Source organism: Monopterus albus, unplaced genomic scaffold (assembly GCF_001952655.1).
Source record: "Monopterus albus unplaced genomic scaffold, M_albus_1.0 scaffold67.1, whole genome shotgun sequence".
Classification (NCBI taxonomy): Eukaryota; Metazoa; Chordata; class Actinopteri; order Synbranchiformes; family Synbranchidae; genus Monopterus; species Monopterus albus.
In genome coordinates, this window is record NW_018127947.1 from 1 (window position 1) to 12,730 (window position 12,730).

Sequence of the window (12,730 nt, forward strand, 5' to 3'; positions counted from 1 at the left end):
TTTCAATGTTGTTTTTATTTATTATTAAACACTCTGGGTTTCCATATTAAACACACTGCTGTTTATTTTCTGTATTAATTTCCATGATGAGGAAAAAATAACGCTGTTACTCAGTGGACTACAGTTCCATCTTCCAATAAATACAACACTGACATACACAGTAGTACTGGCTTAAACTGTTGAATTTCATACCTGCCCATGATGCTCAGCATCTGTAAAAGTCGTCTTGAACACACAACATGGATGGCGAGCATCTCTTCACTGCAACCCAGATGGACGGCTCCAGGGGAAACTGAACCACAGAAAGACAGGCATCAACATGCAAATGTAAATCACATGTGTACAGAATACTACAATGAGCTGACTTCATTTACAAGCATCGATGGACAAAATGGACCCAAAGAATTATTCTCTGGATCACTCAAACTCTAGTGTACAACTGCCCACTGACTCCAGCAGAAAATACAGCTGTGCCACTAACATAACAATCTAGATATACAATCGTTTACATGGGGTTTGAGCATTACCTATTTACTCTGTTCTGGATGTAAACATCAATTTTAAGTCATCTTGAGCTAACTATATTCCAAGTAAATAAACTGGTTCCAGCACACAGCCATAATTTTATCCATCACAGTACCTTTCTGCTACCTGAAGGGCGAGAGGTTGTGGTCTGCGTCTCACTGGGCAGTTATCAGTTCAGGAACACCTGTTTACTCCCATAATAGTGAAATATTAAAAATGTTTTATTGTTTGTATATTAGTGACAAAAATCAGATTTTTGAATATATTAGTAAAAGCTGTAGAAAGCGTAGTTGTGTACATCTTTCTTTGCTTTTATCCACTGTACTCTATTTTCATTGCACTTATTTGTATGCACACCTGTTTCGCCAAGTTAGCTAACTTAGCTCCAGCTCAGCAGGTGAAAATATCATTCTACGATCTAAAGAAACGTTACACAGACCTTTCCACTTTGTTCCCAGACGACTTTCCAAGTCCATGTACACCTCCGACATAACACTGATAAGTTACATATTAAAGACGTTTTTACACGTGGTTTCACATTTTCTGAAGCAACGTTTCTAGTTTATTTGGATTTGAACAGGAAGTGGTTCTTCTTCGCCTACTTTAGTTTGAGCTCCTAACGACGTGTATCAGTGCAGCTGCCCCCTAACGTCCAACAGACCGTGTAACACTTCAAACTATTTGCATTACTGGTTGACAGCTGCCCCCTAACGGCCAACAGACCGTATAACACTTTAAACTGTTTACATTAGTGGTTGAATCTAAGTAACTACTATCATCGAGCTGCTGCACTTAGGTGAAATTTTCAGGTACTTATACCTTACTTGACTATTTCCATTGTATGCCAGTTTACACTTTTACTTCACCACATTTCTAACGTAAATATAGTTCTTCTTCCGCTGCATTTATTTTACTCACTTTGCAAATTAAACCCCCACATACAAAACATTAAGTATTTTTAAATTAGTTCCATCTAGACCAGCTACAACATTCAACTGCCCTGGCACATTACATATTAGTATTAACACTCCAATAATAGTAAAATATAAAAAATAATAATGTTTTGTTTGTATATTAGTGCCAAAAATCTGATTTTTAAATATATTTGTAAAAGCTGTAGACAGGATAGTTTTGTACTTTTTTCTTTTCTTTTATCTCCTACACTCTATTTACATTGCACTGTATGCAGACTTAGAGATACACACAAAAAAATCCTATGTACCTGTACTGTCTGTACTTGTCTAAATGACAAACAAATCTCTTGAACTTAATAAAAAAAAAACATACAAGTATTTAAACCTATGTAGCAATATTTGTTTCTTGCTACATATAACAAAGTGAAAATTTGTGAGATGGCTGCTTTTTAAAACTTATTTTCACTGAATTATCCATTAGTCTGGCTATAAATGATTTACTTGTGGTTTGTAGTAGGAATTTAAGTTGGACAGGAAAGGGGGACGGGAGGTTTAAGTAAACACAGCGTGTAACTTTTTTGACTAAAATCCATAGAGAGGCTCATCATTAAAACTAAAATTGAAGCCTGCTATTTCCAGTGTACAGGTTGTTCCTAGCTGTTAACATTTTTTAAATTACTTTTTGTGACTTGTGAAGCTAACTAGGCCAACATATCACAATGAAAACAAAGTATTACTTTTCACTTTAAGGTCACAACAAAACCCAACAAACTTTAGAAAATGTAGCATTTAATGAGGACACTGTCACAATCCCACTGACGAGTTACAGCAAAGAAACAGTCTAGCAATAAATGGTTTACGAGTGAAAGCTGCCCCAGGCCATCTACCAAACATATATACTGTTCCATCCTTGCGCTTCGACACCAAAGTGTTAACTAAAGTCCCTTTTAAGATTCATTCAGGTCCTTATATAAGCATAATATTATGCTATGATAACTTACAGTCAACATAAATAGTCCACCATTGTGCAGTATCTCCTCACAGAAGATGAGCTGCTGTGTCAAAAGATGTGTTCCTGGTTTAGTGCTATAAAAAGGAGATGGTTTGGACTTTCCTAAAAAAAAATTTTTTAAATTTGTACCCAAAAGCAGACAGGGTGATTCAGGAACTGTACAATGTGTACAGTTTTAAAAGAAGGAATGAATTTGTGTAATGATGATAGGGTCTGACCACACAAGATGATGCATCTGACTTTATCACCACTGTCAAAACATTTTGCTTTAGATTTGTTACATCACAATCATCAGCGGCGTCTGAAGGCACGAGAGATTCTCCAGGCGTTGGGTTCCTCATAACGGTTGTACAGAGGCTCGAGGCGCTGCTGTTTCTTCTGCTTGCTGAGGCGTGTGGGGTCGGACACTTTGAAGAAAGCTGGAGCAAACTCCACCAGCCAACGGGGGTCGATGGTGGTCACCTCTCGCATGTACTCCTTAGTGGTCAGTACCAGCTCATGATACACAACCCTGTTGACATGAAAGGCACAAAGTCAGAAAATTGGTCTTGAATGTTTAAATTCAACATCATAAACTGTGTGAAGTGAGGTGCTGTCCTACCATTCAGGCTGGCGATTGAACAGAGCACTGGAGGGGTGAATGTACACGACCTGCTGATCTATGAGAGTTCTGTAGCCCTCCTGAGGATCCTTTTTGGCTGCATTCCTGAAGAAGCCGCTGCAGATGGCCTTCTGGACTCGCACCGTGGCTTTGCCGCAAGATACCACGTCCAGTTTACGTCTGTAGAGAAAACAGGTTGTTGGATGTTCATAAGAAATCAACAGGACTTTCATAAAACCTGACGTACTGCTGCTATCAGGACTCCATGATACCTGTCCATGATACCCAGCATCTGTTTGCGGATGTCCTGGGCTCTGCGCAGGGAGCGAGCCTGAATGAAGTTCTCATAACACCAGGGGTTGGAAAACTTGTTGTTCTTCCAAGAGTTGTAGACAGCCAGCAGGGTCAAGTGATCACCCTCGGGCTGGTGGAACTTGGCCTTCTTCTGGTCAGCCAGAGCCTGCTTGTCCTGTTACACAAACAAGTACAGGCACATAATGGCGGAGTAAAAGGTTTCCACAAATAAGATGCTATGTGATTTGATGGTTCCACTGGAAAAAAAAAAAAATCAAGAGCAAATGATGGATGCACAAGCCACCACCACAGGACCAATAAAGTGTTTAGCAGAATTTAAATAAAAAACATCTTTTGAACTTGCTCCACAACAGGGATAAAATTTCCAACCACAGAACAGTTTGTTTGGACACCAACTCTGGTCTGACTATTTTCATATTCACTCAAATGCTGGGAAAGTGTTTGGGTTATTGTGAACCACAGAAGTATTAAAGGAGTAATATTATGAGTAATTAGACACACTTGGTTTGGCAGAGAAAAACAAAAAGGCTTATCTCCCTAAACAGTGTCTCCGCTTTCTGCACGGACAAGGATCAATCTGAATAACAAATTCATTTATTAGTTTCCATGGAGTGAGGCCACATAGAACAAAAAACAATCATGTATTTCTGCTCTGGTCTTAAATGGGTCTAGAAAGCTGCCCACACAGAATTCATTTAAAGCTCTAAGCTGAGCGTACCTTAGGCCTATAGAAGACATTCTGCACAGACAGCATCGACACGATGGTGAGCATCTCCTCACTGCAGCCCAGATGCACGGACATGATCAACATCTTACACAGCATCGGCTCCAGAGGAAACTCAGCCATCTACAAGACAGCGGTGCACAGAAAATGGAAGATGAAGATAACTGGAGTTGTGTGAGAGAACAAGAGAAAAGTGGACGCCAGAGAAGACCAACGCTCAGAGAATCTGCTTATTCCACAAACTGCATAAATGTGAATCTTCCTCTTCATATTCACTCCTGATTGAAACCAAATAAAAGGATTCTTTACCCTTCTACCGAGCCGTGTGAGTAAGCCTTCATCGTCCAGAGCTCCCAGAGTGTAGAGCTGCTCCATGGCTGTGATCAGAGTCTCCATCGGAGGAGCATCCATGAAGTCAAAAGACAGGAGGTCATTGATGCCCATTGCCTGCAGGAGGAAGCACAAATATAGCAAGAAGTTACCAAGTGCTAGCAAGTATACAAACAACAGAGATGTGAGGTCTCTTGCAGAGGCTGCAACGTGACCCTTTACCTTCAGAGACAGCACAGTGCTGGCCAGGTTAGTTCTCTGGATCTCGGGCACGTTGGTCGTCAGCATCTCATCTCTGTAGGCCCTCTCAGTGTAGAGCCTGTAACACTTCCCTGGCCCTGTTCTTCCAGCTCGACCCGCCCTCTGCTTGGCCTGAGCCTAAACCCAGAAGGACAAAACAAACTGTGTTAAGCTAATGAACTGTTCAAGAACAATATCAGGAGATCAATTTTAGCATTAATATGCTCGAAGAAAACATGAAGCACACCACACAGAGACTGTACCTGTGAGATGGGAGTCACCACCAGCTGGTCAATACCAGTCTTAGAGTTGTAGACTTTCTGCTTGACAAAGCCAGGGTCTACTACATAGTAGATTCCATCAATGGTCAGAGATGTTTCTGCAATGTTGGTAGCAATGACCACCTATGGAAGACAAAGAGGAAATAAAGGTTATTCCACATTTAAATAAAGAAGTAAAATGTCTTTTTCATGCCAGAATTGCTGCCTGGCAAACCTGACCTATATATATATATACACACACACACATTAAAAGAAAACAAAAACTACTATAAACTGGGATAGAATTATAAGCAGTCTGCTGAGTAGGGGCACCTTTCTGCTGCCTGGAGGTGCAGGGTCAAAGATCCTAGTCTGCATCTCACTGGGTAGGGCAGAGTAAACAGGCAGAATAATTAGTTCAGGAACATCGGGCCCCAGTGACTTCATTCTCTCGTAGAGGATCTCACAGGCGGTGTCGATCTCTTCCTGTCCAGTCAGAAACACCAGGATGTCACCTGGACAAAGTCAAGGGAGGAGGAGGATGTTAACAGAAAGAGTCGACTGGTGAAAACAAGCCCCGTGTTCCCAGATTCTGAAATCATACCTGGAGGTTCAGTCAGGTGGATCTGCATGACAGTGATGAGACTGGCATCAAGGTAGTCCGTCTCCGGCTCCTTGGTGTAAAGAACCTCCACTGGATACGTTCTCCCAGGGATAGTGAAGATGGGCGCTTCATAGAAATACTGAGAAAACTTCACAGCATCCAGAGTGGCTGAGGTTACGATCAGCTTCATGTCAGTGCGCTTCTGTACAGTCTGAGACAGAAACAGAGCCCATCAGCGCCGACCTGTTTCTCCTCCACTCCGCTGTGACAGAACACATTAGCTTGAGCTCATGCTACTCACCTTCTTGAGCAGACCAAAGAGGACATCAGTGTGGATCGTCCTCTCATGCGCTTCATCCAACATGATAATGGCATACTGGCCCAGCTCAGAGTCAATCAAACACTCCCTCAGCAGCATACCGTCTGTCATGTACTTAATGACTGTGTCAGGGCTGGTGCAGTCCTCAAAACGGATGGTGTAACCCACCTGGACCAGGCATACACTTCATTAGAATAAGCACATTGAGATTACAAACAGGGCTGCTGTGATTAGTTGACATGATCAATTATATTAAAATCAATATATTTAATTAACACCTGTTTTTAATTGTTGTCTTGTAAAACGCTTCAATCATTCATTAAAGCAAATGTTTTTTCTTCAGTATCAGAAGTTTGTCCACAGAAGAAGACGAATATCACTACACTGAGTTGCTGACATCAGTTGTTTTTGGCTCCAGTTGTTTCAGTTAACGCTCAAGTTGTGGAAATTTAACAGCAGCTGCAGCAGCAGCCTGCAGAGTCTGACTCGTTTACAAAAGAGGTTCGGTGTAAAGGTTTCCAAAGATGCAAGGCTTCAAGAATATGGCACAAAAGAACTTCAAACTATTAGAAAACATTAAGGTGGTGTGTACACTGTGCAAAGTTTGATTAGCACAGCACAGTGGCACTAATGTCGTGCATGAGCACCTAAAGAGAAAACATACAGACACTATTCTAGATGAAGCACCAGAAAAGGTAAAACAACTGTAAATGATGTCTATTCATGTCAAATACAATTAGTAGGCAGAGCTTTTTAATGTCTTCTGTCCTTGTAGCTGCTCAACCACTATCAAAAGGGTGATGTTGGGTCACTCACCTCTTGTCCTAGACAGCAGCCGTACTCCTCAGACGACGGGGCTGCGTGCAGCCAATCTTCCCCCTGGTGGTGTAACCTGCCTCTGCCAGGTACTGAGTGATCTGCGTGGTCTTACCAGACCCCGTCTCTCCAATCACAATCAAAATCTGGTTGTCATGAACAGCCTGTGGCAAAAACAAAAACTGCAGTTTCACTTTTGCATCTTATCTTGGTCTAGACACGAGTAAAGCTACAGGTGGATTACAAAAACCAACAAACAAATTATAATAGAAACAACACCCCATTGTTGCATTGCTTGTTTAAACATGTTTCCGCAGGGAATGTTTGGCATCATATTTTTTCTGCACTAGAAAAAAAAAGCAAATTAAAGAAGAGTGAAGACAGACTCAAATATGGTCATTTACATTGGCGATAGGTGTCCATCAACATATGGCTGTAAGACAACGATCAAACTATAAACTCCTATGTGAAGCAACTGGCTCCATCTCTGAAAAGTCTCCCTGTGGTTTTGTTGTTAAACTGTGACGAACCTGAACGAGCTGCTCCTTCAGCCTGTAGATGGGCAGGCTCTCCCTCTGCTCAAGAATGGAGAGCTGGGTCTTCTTTCCATAAGATACTTTGTTACCCCCAAACGCGTGCTTCTTCCACTCTGGGATGTCATTGGGCATCATGCCAATGCCTCTCATGTTGGCTGCAATCTGCCTGCCGTCAGCTGGAAAGTAAGAGTGGAAGTGTTCTCGATAATCAAACTGTCCATTTTTAACGCTCCAAAATCTCATCACATCAGTAACTACATCCCTGCCAGATTTGCAGGGTTATGGCAGGATATCGCCCACCCCTGGAAACTGCCTAGACCATCTGGGGCCATGGAGGGCACACTGAACCATGACAGCACCATTCCATCCAGCTAGATTGGGACTGCAGGAAGCCAGATAACCATTTCCAGCAGTGGGTGGTCTGAGTGGTGGTGTCTGATATCAGTCACATAGGAAGTTGCATGTCTGGCTCAGACTAGGCTGTGGTTTTGAAAAAGCACCCCTAACTCACAGGCTGCATTCAAAAATGGATTCTGATATATAAAGGTAAGAGTCCAATAATCAATGAGAAAAGATTAAATCTATTTAAATAAGAGGTTAACACAATCAGCATGCTAATTTCAAAATGTTCTTTAGCATCAACTGTGACTTGAAACTGACTAACCATCTGGCAGCGGGTCCACCCAGTGTTTATTCAACCCCATGGGGATGGAGTCCATCTCTGCCTCTCGTGCTGCCTGCTTCAGCTCTCGTCGTTCCTTAGCCAAAGCGCTCTGCATCATGGCTGCCTGAGACAGCGAGCCGTCTGGATTCTATGCACAGTAGAGGTAAAACAGAGGGGTCACCTTAACCCTGTATTTTAAACCACTATGTATATGTGTGTTGGCACAGCATCCAAGTGAACTGGACAAAAACTCTTGTTTGTTCTGCTAGCAATTTCCTTCTTCTGCAAATTCTAAAGAAAAACAGGCTTAAAAGAAAATTTGACACAGTGAACTCTGCTATAAATCATTAATGTACTTTCCAAGAAACAGCACATGCTGACATATAGTGAAGATGTACCTTGACAATCTTTACAGGGCTCATGTCCATGCTCTGTTTGGTGTGTCCCCTCAGGAACGGGGGTTCCTCTTCTACCAGCTCAATTTCCAGGTCTTCATCTAAATGACAATAAACATGACCAGTTAATAGACAGTCAACTCTAAGCATATATTTCAACAAAAACCATGAAAAAGCTTTGGATTAATTAAATGTTTAAAGTTCTCAAATCAATCTGATAATCATGTTACAGCCTTTGTTAACATTAGTACCGTGTAGAGTCATAAGAAAACCATGTGTGCTTTACTAAACAATCACGTGTATTGTCATTGCAGTGGCTGTGTGATGAAGGATAAAACAACCTCTCACCCTCTTCATCATCAACTTTAGGAAGGATGCCTGTCTCATCATCAAAGTCAGGGAACTCTTCTTTTGACAAGACGTTGGCAGCGATCATCTGAGGGCAGACAAACAGCATGTGTACTGGACTATTGAAAAAATAAGCACTGAAATGGGATTCAGTGTTTCCTCAAGTACTTAGGCAGCCTCTACCACTATTAACTGTGGGTCAGAAATGACAAAACTCCCACCTGCTTGATCTCCCATTTTTCTGGGTCAGAAATCTTAGTGAGCCGCTTGCGCTCCAGCGTGTCATCCTGCTCCAGCTCAGGGGCATGGCCCAGGTTCAGGTTACTTGGCCGGTCGGGGTTCCTCATGGAGACCTCCTCACCTCCATCTGGGCCTACGTTCCTCCTCCTGTTGGGGTTCAAGTCTTCACCTGTATCCTGGTCCACATCCTGGCAAAGGAGGAGGAGTAAGTATTGATTGATGCATTGAAATAAATGAAGTGGGCACAATAAGGGATGATTTACTGCAGGATTGTTGTATTACAGTGACTTATTTTTAGTAAGCTGTACCCAATAAACCGAGTGTATAGTGCTGAACAATTTCTTACCTTCATACTGAGGCTGGTTTTGGAGCCAGTGAATGACAGCACCTTGACTTTGACCCTTTGGCCTTTGCTGACAACATCAGCCACATTGGCCACACGGCCTTCTCGACGCAGCTCAGAAATGTGGACCAAACCCTCCCACCGCTTCCTAAACATTGAGAACAGACAGAGCAACAGAACAGATACCACCTGATGAATAATGCTCTATGTACGCACCAGATCTAACAAGTGGTCTGAAAGATGGTCTGAACAGTTGCACACAATTTACAGAATTAATGTTTTTACCTGGGAGAAAGAAAAAAATGTTTCATCAAGTTCCCACTGAAGTTAGACTAAAGTTGCGTTTATAGCACTTTAGTGACCTCATACTGACCTCAGTCCCTCCAGCTGAACAAAGCATCCAAACTGCATGATGCTGGTGATTTTGCCATTGTAGATATCGCCAACAGAAGGCTCCTCTGGTGGAGGGCGGTCCACGTGTTTATCCTTCCAGCGGTCAGAGTCTCTGTCTTGATCTTTTCTAGGGCTAGGTGAGCGCTCTGTCCAGCGGGAAGATTTGTCTCTTCTTTTCCCACGATCTCTGTCTCTGTGACGATCCCGGTCTCTGGAACGAGACCTGGATCTGGAACGTGACTGGGAGCGATGCCGCCTCTTCCTGTCCTTCTCTCGATCTCTGTCCCTGTGTCGGTCCCTTTCTCTGCTTCTGCTGCGACTTCGGCTGTGGTGCCTGCTCTTTTCTGACCTGCAAAAACAAGTGGAAGTAAACATCACAAACCACTGAATTATGACAAACTACACTGTGCATATTTGCTGGCTGTGGCATTTCTGTGAATATTTAATAAAGCAAACATCATATATTTCTATTTGAAGAAGGCAAATAAAACATAACCAGTGTTTCCATCAAGTCAACTTACCTGCTCTTGCTGGCTTTGGAGTCTGTCCCACTGACACTGGGCATAAACATCTCCAACTCTTTCATAGCATCAGCTGCTACTTTCACATCATCTTCATCTAGTAGCTTCTGAGTAGAACACAAAAATAAGTACAACAGTACAGTTCAACCCTCACTGGTTAACAATCACATTAAGCCACCTCACATGACATTAGGGCAATGGTGGCATTACAATTCAAACTGATACAACCAACAAACAATGTGTTAAAGCCATGTACCTTTGGTGGAGGATCATTTGGTCTACACAGTGCAGGAAACATCTCCTTCAACCTCTCCTTTTCTGTCTTCGGCTTGACCAAAGTCTCAGAGGCTTTAAAAGGGATGGACAGTCATTATTTTTGATTATAGCCAAGGAAGAAATGTATGAGCAAACAAAATCACTGAGCAAATCTGAATTTCTTCTCTATTGCCATTAACTAATCAACACCTTCAGTTAGATGAAAAGCCATTAGAGGTATTTTGAGCATTCAAAGATCCTTCCCTTAGCATCCAATACAATGCGTTTATAAGTGTTACAGTTTAATTCTGAAGTTAAACGGATGCCCATACTCAACAGTAACATTGACTTACTTTTACTTGTAGATGTCTTGGATGGAGGTCGCATAGTCTGAATGAGCCTGAGCAAGTTACTAATGAGAGAGTCCTACAATAAACACAACAAAACAGAAACATAACTTAACGTTACCAAGTTGATGTCAGCAGTTAGCTTACACTACTTCATGGCTGTTAATGCAGTTTTTGGAGATGAACTTACAGTGAATTCGGCTCCATTTTGGAGCAAAAGAGCTCTGAATCCATCAAAAGTCGGTTGTTTTTCAGCAAGACTGATAACAAATTCAGCTGGGAAAGAACAGAAGGGCGGACATTAGCATTAGCTAACGCTAAATGGCTCTCTCAAACTACGTTAGCGCAACGTTATCACAGGACACAAAGTAACGAGTGTAACAATGTTAAGTTGTTATTCCAAATTTAGGTAACGTTAGCGTTGGGTGGCAACAGCACATAAACTATATATTATGCTGAAGAACATATCAAACTATCCTAGACTAATTAACACGGTAGGTAGCTAACAATCGCTAAATTAGCATACGGTAGCTAGGATTTTGAGCTAGAGCGACTATTCTCAGGGACAAAATATTCACCTAAATCTTTGTCACTTATTCCAAGATGGTTGTCAAGTTCCGTGCAAACCTTGGACACCAAAGACAAATATTCAAGTTGCGATAACTCGTCAACTCCACCGTCTGCCATCATCCACTAGTCTTGTTTATGTATAAAGAGGAATATCACCGGCAGACATATTGGACGTGAACTTCACTTCCGCCTCTGACGGAAATACGTAAGCGTTTCCCGTTTTGCACCCTTTTGCCGCACAGTGGAGCTGAAATGCGTAAAAATACATTTGTAACATCACCACTACTGATGTTTCATTATATTGAAGCTTTTAGTGCGTGAATGAAGACAAATTAAGCACAGAAATAAAAATGAAACCAATAGCCTACACATTATTGTTTGTAGTTGCATTTTTATGAATGCATTTACTGTGTCATAATCCAATAAAAACATATGTTGGTTTTTGATAGCCAAATGATTATGTTTTTTTCCACATTAAAATAAAATGTTCGGAATTCCACATAGTTTTTACATATATGAACTGGCTTCTACTGTGCCTACATTTTAACAATCACTCACTCCATGCAATCATAAACACCTAGCCCACTGGACTTTCTCTCCGGTTTGATCTTGGCCAGTAGATAAAGTGATACTACATACAGTCATGATTCATGATTATACTCTCATTAATAAAGTTTTGAGTCATGGAGGTATTTTACTGAGAGGGAAATGTAAACCAGTAAATCACAGCTTTGCATGACTGTCGGGGTCATTGTAATGTATTGTGTAAGGTGAATGGTGTTTATGTTGGAAGAACCTGTTGGTATGCATGCCATGGGAGATATCCTTCCTCCCCCTGTCTTGGGATAACCCTACTTATGCCACATTGCCCTTGTCCTGTGGATCCTCCCTCACATTCACATCCTCTCTCTGGTTACTCTACATGTTTCCCTGTATTGGTTGTTGTCTCTTTTCTCTCAGACCCCCTACCTCTAATCTCCTTATTAAATTTAATCCTTGATGTTCACCTATAAACACACTAGGCTGCTCATTAGTCAGACTAAAGCTTAATTCCTGATGAAGAAACCTTTCATTAATTCTAGCATGATTTCCATGTTCACACAACCTCTGATATTTTATAATTGTAGGATTATGTCTGCATGTGTCTAACTACACTGAACCTCTACAAGCACTGTAATTGTTTTACTTCACTTCATAGTTCTCACATGCCCACTCTTGCTTCTTTAAAAGCATACATTTTGTATGTTTATGTATTGACTTGGGCTGTAATGGATTCTCTCAATAAAGCTTTCATTTCCTCAGAAGTAACACGTGATGTATTCCATGTCAGGGCATTTTTTTCTCCAGCATGTTTCTCCTTCCTTGCACAGTTCAGAATACAATCTGGAATTTATTTATCTGATTGACATATGAGTACTGATTTTGTAAAGGAAAATACATTTTAATAAAATTCATGAA

General features: G+C 41.5%; 1 protein-coding gene and 1 long non-coding RNA gene across 2 annotated transcripts; both read right to left on the minus strand.

Moving 5' to 3' along the window:
* Positions 1-88: 88 nt before the first annotated feature.
* Positions 89-1,155, minus strand: LOC109962794 (uncharacterized). Its single transcript, XR_002275317.1, has 3 exons — positions 965-1,155; positions 641-709; positions 89-292 (listed from the first exon to the last, which is right to left on the minus strand). It is a non-coding gene; the product is annotated as an uncharacterized LOC109962794 (long non-coding RNA).
* Positions 1,156-2,211: 1,056 nt separating this feature from the next.
* On the minus strand, positions 2,212-11,494 carry dhx8 (DEAH (Asp-Glu-Ala-His) box polypeptide 8). Its single transcript, XM_020604767.1, is given in 24 exon segments — positions 2,212-2,962; positions 3,053-3,232; positions 3,325-3,521; positions 4,086-4,214; positions 4,401-4,538; positions 4,644-4,799; positions 4,925-5,065; positions 5,255-5,436; positions 5,526-5,736; positions 5,827-6,012; positions 6,661-6,692; positions 6,695-6,824; positions 7,191-7,372; positions 7,861-8,008; positions 8,259-8,356; positions 8,604-8,691; positions 8,825-9,031; positions 9,190-9,334; positions 9,560-9,928; positions 10,101-10,207; positions 10,357-10,448; positions 10,709-10,781; positions 10,893-10,978; positions 11,281-11,494. Coding segments are annotated over 24 exon segments (3,609 nt in total). The 5' UTR covers positions 11,393-11,494; the 3' UTR covers positions 2,212-2,742.
* Positions 11,495-12,730: the final 1,236 nt, after the last annotated feature.